At 38.0% G+C, this 9,513-nt stretch overlaps 1 protein-coding gene across 1 annotated transcript in view; it reads right to left on the bottom strand.

The window, feature by feature from the left end:
* Nucleotides 1-9,033, bottom strand: part of DCBLD2 (discoidin, CUB and LCCL domain containing 2) — a 181,214-nt gene extending 172,181 nt beyond the window's left edge. Inside the window, exon 1 of the mRNA XM_007945793.2 lies at nt 8,826-9,033. Within this exon, the coding sequence (XP_007943984.1) occupies nt 8,826-9,033 (208 nt within the window). The remainder of the gene's footprint in view (nt 1-8,825) is intronic.
* Nucleotides 9,034-9,513: the final 480 nt, after the last annotated feature.

The following is a 9,513-nucleotide window of genomic DNA, read 5'->3' as shown; positions in this document are numbered from 1 at the left end:
ACTGCTGGTTGAGGAAGACGTGCTGCCGAAAGAGACACGCACCCCTGAAAGAGACACGTGCTGCTGGGAAAGAGATGCAAGAGACACGCATTGCTGTGTGAGACACTGAGGGACCAGCACTGCTGGGAAAGAGACTATGAGAGACTCTTGGCTGAGGGACGGTGGGCTGGGAGAGAGACTAAGTGTTCTTCCTGAACTTGAGTTGTAGCCTGGTGCTTCCCTAATAAACCTCATAATCTGTGAGTTCTGTGTGGCCACTGCAGCGAATTATCAAACCCAGGAGAGAGGCAGTGGTGCTTTGGGAGGAACGGTTGGAGAAAGGACTGGAGGGAGGCAGCATGTCTGGCCTTGTAGGAATAGGCTTTGGGTTACTGCTGGTAATCCTGTCTTCCTCTTGTAGGATTAGAGGTCAGAACATGTGGCCTCCTTGCTGTTTTTGCATATGTGAACAACAGTTAACATCCAACTTTAATAAATCTGTTGCTGATATGCCCCTGCCTCCCCCATTCAGTTGGTGTGTCTCCATTAATACCAACTTATAACCTATATTAATATCAATATATAACCTATACTCAACAAGTTTACTTTCTTTGTGCTTATTTCTTCCCAACTTGATGGTGTATGGTTGGTGGAATTTAATTATTAGTTTATTCCCTGAAAATATCATACCCGTGGTCTTTATGACTGCCCATGTTGTCGCACTTTTCAGACATCTTTCTTTTATCTTCTGTTGCTTTTTCCATGTATAAATATGATTATTCATTTAATGGTTTCCCTTCCTACTTAGAATACTCCATTGTGTAATACTTGCAGAGCTGGTGTAGGGGGAGCAAAATCCAAGAGTTTCTGTTTGTTTGAAAATGTCTTCATTTCTCCTTCATTTTTGAACAAATGTAAAATGCCCTATGTAAATCTAGGGCAAAAAAAATGCCTTTTTTTGTCATTTGTCATTTTAATTCTAGTACTGGTACTTTCATTGGCACAAATTTCACTGCTTAATTTTTTTCCCCATGTTGGTCATCCAGAATGAAGTATAGATGCTCAAACAGAATTATTAACTATTTCCAGAGGAAAATAATGTTTTTTGTTTGCTTACAACATTGGGAAATATACCTAAAAGAAATAATAATAATTGACATATAATTTTACAATCAGTTTTCCATCTGTAAGTTTCAAAAATGTGGATTTTAAATTTGATCATTAGCATATGTGCAATGTGTGCTATATTTATCATTTTCATTGGGTAAAATTAAACAGAAATATAGCAAAGAACAACAAAAAAAAAGATGCTTTTGAGTTTGTCTCTGAGTAAAACTACATGGAAGAGCTCCAATGTTTTATCAAACAAAGAAAAGACAACAGAAATTCAAAAACAGTCCAGTGTCAATATTAGATATGTTCTTCATTTCTGACAATTTACAACTACTGCTCAAAAAGGATTCCCCTGAGTCACAAGCAAATAAAAGGATCACATGACAGAATACAAACTTTATTTCATACATTTGTTCCACCATCTCACTGTGGAATTGAATGATTTTTTTTTTAAAGAGAGGATGTACTGTTTTATGCATTTATCAAATCAGCAAAAAAAAAAAAAATCAATGCCTTAAGAAACATTTCATGTTAATACATATAAACAAGTGAGTCTTAATTGATTTTTAAAATTAATTCTCTGATGTTTTATCTTGTTTAAATTGTCTTCTAACCCAGAAGGTAGATGAGCTCTTCATGACAAAATGAGAAAGCTGAGCTCATAACAGCTTAATTTCCTAGTCACAATGTAAACTAGAGACATAAATTCACTCACTGTAGACTATCAACTTCCTATTAAGTTAATTTATTACAGTGGCAAATTCACAACCAGCATAAGTTTCCACAATTTAAATGAGACATACAGAATAAACAATGAGAAAGATTTTTGAAAATGAACTTAATATCAAACTTAAAACTCAAAAATATATGAATGTAAGCCATATTTAAAACACGAAGATAATAAACATGAATAAATGGAATCTATTTATAAATTTCTTGGTGAAGTAAGATTAGTTACAATATATCTTTGCTGAAAAGGTCATAAGTCTTCAGACCACAGATAAATTTTATCATGAGGCAAATGAAGAGAAAAATCACTGTCAGCAGAAAACCTGCTGAGGGATAGCTAAGCATGGCATTAGCTGAAATGAGGTTAACACAGTCTGCTATATATTTGAAAATGATGTCTGAAAGATCAAAATCCCTGAAGCAGAGTTGTACCTCAAGACATTAAAGGCATTTTTATCAAGGTTGACACGGGGTGGAAATCTATGTATCAAAAAACATTTTTTTCCACAATCTATTTTTTATTCCGATTACATGGAAATTGTATATGGAAATTATAAAAAATTTGAAAAAGTATAAAGAAGAAATTGCACACAATCCTCCCACCAAAAGATAGCTGTTAACATTTTATTACCATTTCCTTCTACTTTTCTTCCTACGAGTAAAATTCCAGTTTATAACATTACAAAATGGACATTGTCATTATTAAAAGTTCTACAGGCCCTAAAATGCATTACTTTTCATTCTGAAATGAGAGTTGTTTTCAGGTTATGTGAGGGAATACCACTGGCCCCTGAAGCACATGTATCATTTGACTTAAAAGCCACTCTACCACAGAACTGCATTAGGTTCTCTTAGGTAACAAATACAATCTTAAAATTAGGGAATTCCATACAACTCCTGCGTTTCCAGATGAGGTACACCTAATTGGCCCTAACTTCATCAATTCAATAAGCTGAAAATTAGATTAATAATAATAATTCTTTACAACCTATATTATGCTTTCCCCTGTGCATCCTTGACACAATTATTTCATCTTCATTAGAGCTATGATTAAGGTATGAAATAGGACATATCTCATATACCACCAATAGAAACAGATGAGGTACAAAGAGATTAAATGACTTAAAATTTACCCAATGAACTTAAAAGAACCAGAAATCAAGCCTTTTAAGCAACAATAATTTCTATTTGTGTTCATCCACATGCAAATCAACACAATATGATGCCGTGAAAGAACAAATTTGTTAAATATCACTGGGCTTGAGAAATTATTAAAACAAGGCATCATCTCTTTCCCAACGAAGGCATGCAAGTCATTCTGTACTATAACAAAAGTTTTAAATGTAACATAAACTTTTTCAAATATAGAAAGAAGCAAAAATAATTAATACATTCTGCTTATAGTAATATTCCTTCTAGTATCCAGGTACCTTATATTCTTTGTTTCACTTTTCCTGACTTCCAAATAGGGTGCTGTTGTTATGGCCATCTGGTAGATTCCAAAATGGGCTGGCAATACTTATCTCAGTTGGTTGTGGTGAAGACTGAGTTAACATACACAAAACACTTTGAAATATGTCTGGCATAAAGTAAATCCTAAATAAGTGTTGTTCAGCAAAATATGCATTCTTTTCCAAACACATGAAACAATCTCCAGGATAGACCATATGTTAGGCCACAAAGTAAGCCTCAATTAATTTAAAAACACAAAAATACTGCAAAGCATCTTCTCAGATCACAATGCTATAAAATCAGAAACCAACACTAGGAAGACTAACGGGAAAAGAGCACATACATTGAAATTAAATAATGCCCTCCTTAAAAACAACTGGGTCATAGAAGAAATAAAAAATGAAATTAAAAAAGTCCTTAAATCAAACAAGAATGAAAAGGCAACATACCAAAATATTTGGGACACAGCAAAAGCAGTGATCAGAGGACAATTTATAGCAATAGGTGCACACATCAAAAAAAAAAAAAGAGCCAAAATCTACACCTTAACCCAACATATCCAACAATTAGAAAAAGATCAGCAAAAAACAGCCTACAGTCACCAGAAAATGAGAAATAATGAAAGATTTGAGCAGAAATAAATAAAACAGAAAATAGACAATAGAAAAAAATCAACAAGACCAGAAGTTGGTTCTTTGAAAAGATTAATAAAATCAACAAACCACTGGCAAATTTAACAAAGGAAAAGAAGGAGATGCAAATAACACAAATGAGAAATGAAAGGGGTGATGTCACAACAGAACCAACAGAAATAAAAATAACATCAGGATACTATGAAGAACAGTACTCCAACAAATTTGAAAACTTAGAAGAAATGGACAGATTTCTAGAAACACACTGCTTACCAAAAATAACAAAGACTGGGGTAGAAAATTTGAACATATCCATACCAAAAGAAGAAATTGAAGGTCATAAAAAAAAATTACCAACAAAAAAAGTCCTAGTCAAGATGGTTTCACTGGAGAATTCTATCAATCATTTATTGAAGACCTGACACCAATCTTATTCAAACTATCCCAGATCACAGAAAAGGATGGAATCCTCCCAAATTCATTTTATGAAGCAAGCATAATCTTGATACTAAAACCAGACAAACATACCACTAGAAAGCAAAACTACAAACCAATATCCTTCATGAATATAGATGCAAATATCTTCAACAAAATCCTAGCCAATAGACTCCAATAACATATCTATAAAATAATACATCATGGCAAAGTGTGATTCCTACCAGGTATGCAAGGATGGATCAACATTAGAAAAACAATCAACGTAATCCATCACACAAGTAAAATAAAGGAAAAGAATCACACAATCATATCAATAGAAGCAGAAAAAGCATTTGATAAAATCCAATATCCATTCCTGACAAAAACTCTGAGAAAAACAGGAATAGAAGGGAAATTCCTCAACATACTAAAGGGCATATATGCAAAACCAACAGCCAGCATTATCTTAATGGAGAGAGAATGAAATCCTCCTTGTAAACAGGAACCAAACAAGTATGCACTCTATCTCTGCTTCTATTCAACATTTTATTGTAAGTTCTAGGCAGGGCAATAAGGCAAAAAAGGAAAATCAAAGACATCCAAATTGGTAAGGAAGAAGGAAAACTATCCCTATTAGCAGATAATATGATCCTATACATAGAAAACCTAAGGGATTCAGCAAGAAAATTACTAGAACTTATTGAAAGATTTAGCATAGAGGCAGAATACGAGATCAACATAAAAAAATCAGTTGGATTCCCCTACACCAGGAAAGACATCTGTGAAAAGGAAATAAGGAAATCAGTAACATTTATAATAGTTACCAAAGAGATAAAATACTTGGGAATAAATCTTTCCAGGAGCACAAAAAACTTAATACAAAGAAAACTACTACTTCAAGAAACTAAAAGAGATCTACATAAATGGAAGAACATACCATGCTCATGGACAGGAAGACTGAACACTGTAAAAATGTCAGTACTACCCAAAGCAATCTATACATTCATTGCAATCTAAATCCCATCAACATTCCTTAAAGTCATGGAAAAAAATAATCACTAATTTTATATGGAAAGGAAAGAGATCTTGGATAAGCAAAGCACTATTGAAGAAGAGCAAAGTAGGAGGTCTCACACTCCTGGATCTCAAAACCTACTGAATTGCCACAGTTGTCAAAACAGCCTGGTCTTGGTACTTACAAATGAAAGGCACATAGACCACCACAGTGGAACAGAATTGAGAACCTAAAAATAGATCTATCCGTCTATGGTCAGCTGATGTTTGACAAAAAGGGCCAAAATCCATTCAATGGGGAAGATATAGTCTCTTTCATAAACGGTGCTGGCAAAACTAGATATTTGCACAAAAATGAAACAAGACCCATACCTCACACCATACATAGAACACTAACTCCAGATGGATCAGACTTAAATGTGAAACCTAAAACTATAAAGTTCGTCAAAGAAAAATTAGGGGCAAAATTAGGGGCCCTAATTTAGGACATAAATAGACTATCAATCATAACCTAAGATGCACAAACAGCAGAATATAAACTAGATGACTGGCACCTTCTAAAAATTAAATTCTTGTGTGCATCAAAAGACTTCTCCAAAAGAGTAAAAAAGAAAACCTACATCTGAGAAAAAATACTCTGCAATGACATATCAGACAAAGTATTTTTCTCCAAAATTACAGAAAACTCCAGTAACAACAAAAAGACAAACAATTCAATTTAAAAATGAGCAGAAAACATTAACAGACCCTTCAAAGAAGATATGCAGGCAGCTAACAAACACATGAAGAAAAGTTTGCAATCATTAGCCATTAGAGATTTGCAAATCAAAACAATAATGAGATACCATCTGGCCCCAGCACTAATAGCAAAGTTCAACAAGACAGAAAATAACAAATGCTGGTGAGGTTGTGGACAGATTGGGACTCTCATACACTGATGGTGGGACTGTAAGATGATATAACCACTGTGGAAAGCAGTATGGTGATACCTTAAAAAGCTGGAATTAGAAGTACCTTTTGATCCAGTAATCCCATTACTAGGTATATACCCTAAAAAAGTGAGAGCCAGGACAAGAACAGATATATGCACACTTATGTACATCATAGCACTATTCACAATCGCAAAGAGATGGAAACAACCTAAGCGCCCATCAACTGAGGAATGGATAAAACCAATTGTGGTGCATACACACAATGTAATGTTATGCAACCCTAAGGAATAATGTAGAGTATGCAAAACACCACACGTGTATGAACTTGGAGGACATGCCGCTGAGTGAAATAAGTGAATTACAGAAGGACAAATATTTTATTAGTCTATTGTAAAAAGTCAAGCAAAGGTTAATACATAGAAGGAAACTTTCTTTGTTGGTTAGTAGGGATGAGAGAGGAGGGGAGGGAAAATTTCTTGATAGGTTGAAAAAAAAAAGATATATATAGAAACCAAAGATTATTAATGGTTATCAGGAGTAGGAGGGAGGGGGAAAGGGCAAGATTTTGTTTGGGTGGCATTTAGTTTATGCTAATAGGTGGTAGTATATTTTGGAAAAGTATAGCAATGGTGCCACAATATGAAAAATGTAATCAATATCCCTCAGCTGTAAATGTGGAAGTTGTTACGTTGGTGAATATCTTGTTGTGCGTGTTTTCACTACAGTAAAAGTAAAAAATAAGTGCAGTTGTTAGTTGCCCTTGAGTCTGTTCCAACACATAGCAACCCAGTGTACAACAAAATGAAATACTGCCTGGTCCTGTGTCATCCTCACAATTGCTGCTATGTTTCAGTTCATTGTTGTAGCCACTGTGTCAATCCATCTCATTAAGACTGTTCCTTTTTTTCACTGACCCCTTACTTTATCAAGCATGATGTCCTCCAGGGACAGTCTCTCCTGATAACATGAGACAAACTCTTACCATCCTCCCTCCTAAGGAGCATTCTGGCTGTACTCTTTCCAAGACAGATTTGTTTGTTCTTCTGGCAGTTCACGATATATTCAATACTCTTCATCAACACCATAATTCAAAGGCATCAATTCTTCTTTGGTCTTCCTTATTCAATGTCTAGCTTTCATATGCATGTAAGGTGACTGAAAATACTATGGCTTGAGTCAGGCGCACCTTAGTTCTCAGAGTGACATGTTTACTGCTGAACACTTTCAAGAAGTCTTTTGCCCAATGATGTGAGTTGCTTGATTTCTTGACTACTTCTTCCATAGGCAAATAAGTGTTGGACACGTAAAACGTTGTGGGGTTTAGTGTGTGTTTTAAAACCATGAGGTAAATACAGAGGCTCTAAGACCTCAATGGAGGGAAGGGTTCCACACTTGAATTTATTAAGTGTTGATGTTCAATAATTCATTTCAGAGGATAATAAAACTAAAACCCTGAATGTGAACCATCTATGTATATTTCTACCCGGGATATTTTAAATTACATTGCCTAGAAATACACCTACATCTAAAGTATGTTTACCAAATACATTTCCTCCTTATAATCAGATAGATTACACTTCCACAAGCCTGTCAGTTTTACCACCTTCATATTGATAGGCTACGGCCACGATTCCATACTTTAACTGAAAATCATATTAGAGCAACAGTAAATTGGACTTAAAGTTGGAGATGAAAAAAAAAAAAAAAAAATCTTCCCAGCAAGTAAGTAACAATCTCTACCCTTCTCCTTCTAATTAAATAGAAATGCAGTGGAAAAGTATGTTCTATAACTGTTACCAAACTGATTGGAATAAATTGCGTGACACTGCCTAAAAATAGTACTAACAGAAAGAAAAAGAAACAGGCCGGCATTCTCTTTCCATTATTATGATTATTCAATGAACAGTTTTGCTTGCTTCTGGGATAGGTTTTTCAAGGATTACAAATGGAAAGAAGTTTTGTCACTTTCTGGAAAGGTTTTACCCTTTTAACGTGGAACTCTCCATTTGGGCAACATAGCACTTTAACTAGGGTCAGACCCAGTGTTTGACCCAGACAATCTAGACGAAGGTCCTGAATACGGACAGGGTTTGTAAAGAACAAGTTCTGAATCCAAGACTCAAAAAGATAGCCTGAGTCGATTTCGTTCGCTTTAGAACTTGAGCACTTTCACAAAGGATAACTATCATTACTTGATGTCCCCAGTGCATCCATTCACCTGGCCTAACTTTAGAGGCCTTATTTCCACAAATTCTCTTTTCTCTCAAAGGTTTTTCTTAGAAGAATTCAATATTAGAAAAGTGTCCCAAATACCAGGGTGCCACATTCCTCTTTTGAGAGAAATCAATGGCCTTGCCAAAAAGTAAAGCCGCACCAACCTGGGAATAAGTAAGCAGATCCCACCTTTTCAACTCAGGCCCATAGATGCCTCGCCAGTCTGGCCGCGCACCCAAGCACACACACCTCCCCTGCGCCGCCAGCAGATCTGGCTCAAGGCCCGGAGAGAGGGCACCCCGAAGACACCCCTGCGCCCCTGTACTCCCCCGGGACCACTCACCTTGCTGGCCTCCAGCGTCCTCGAGCAGCAGGAGGAAGATTAGTAAGAGCAGGAGGAACAGGGGCATCGAGGAGGATAAGTTGGCGCGGGGAGGGAAGGAGCCAGAGCTGAAGAGGGAGAGTACGGCTCGGGCGGGGGCGGCGGCCGCGGCCCGGACTCGGGAGCGCTGCGGGCTGCGCTCGATTCTCAGCACAGCCCAGCTCGCCATCGCAGCGGCCGGCAGTCCGCCTGCATAGTGGGTGCCCGGGAGCCTCGCGCGTCCCGGGGCCACGCCACCCGGCGAGGCGGCGGAGGCTGCACCGGGATAGCGAGAGGCACCGCGCGCCTCGCCCCACGCTGGGACCCTTTCGGCCCCTCACCCCGCTTTCGCCTCCCCCTTCGTCCCTTCCCTCCGCTCCCCGCCCCGAAACCCCAACCTGGAGCGCAGGGGAGGGGAGGGAAGGAAGCGAGGAGGTTGAGCCGCGGAGGGCGGACACGGCAAAGCAAGGGGACGCGCCTCCCGCGCCGCGATTCTAGCTCGAACCCCAGCTCGCCGCCCGCTGCTCTGACTCCCAGGCTGGCAGGCGGGCTGCCAGCACTCTCGCGCTCCCTCTCGCGCGCGAAGGCCACGCCTCCTCTGTCCCTCACAGCCAATCCTCAGTCGACTTTGGTCCGTCTCCCTCCATGTTACCCAATCAACACACTCCCT

The sequence above is a fragment of the Orycteropus afer genome, unplaced genomic scaffold (assembly GCF_000298275.1).
Source record: "Orycteropus afer afer isolate SDZICR_OR568_19922 unplaced genomic scaffold, OryAfe1.0 scaffold00143, whole genome shotgun sequence".
Classification (NCBI taxonomy): Eukaryota; Metazoa; Chordata; class Mammalia; order Tubulidentata; family Orycteropodidae; genus Orycteropus; species Orycteropus afer.
The sequence above is the reverse complement of the archived record's forward strand: the minus strand, read 5'-3'. Positions and strand labels throughout refer to the sequence as shown.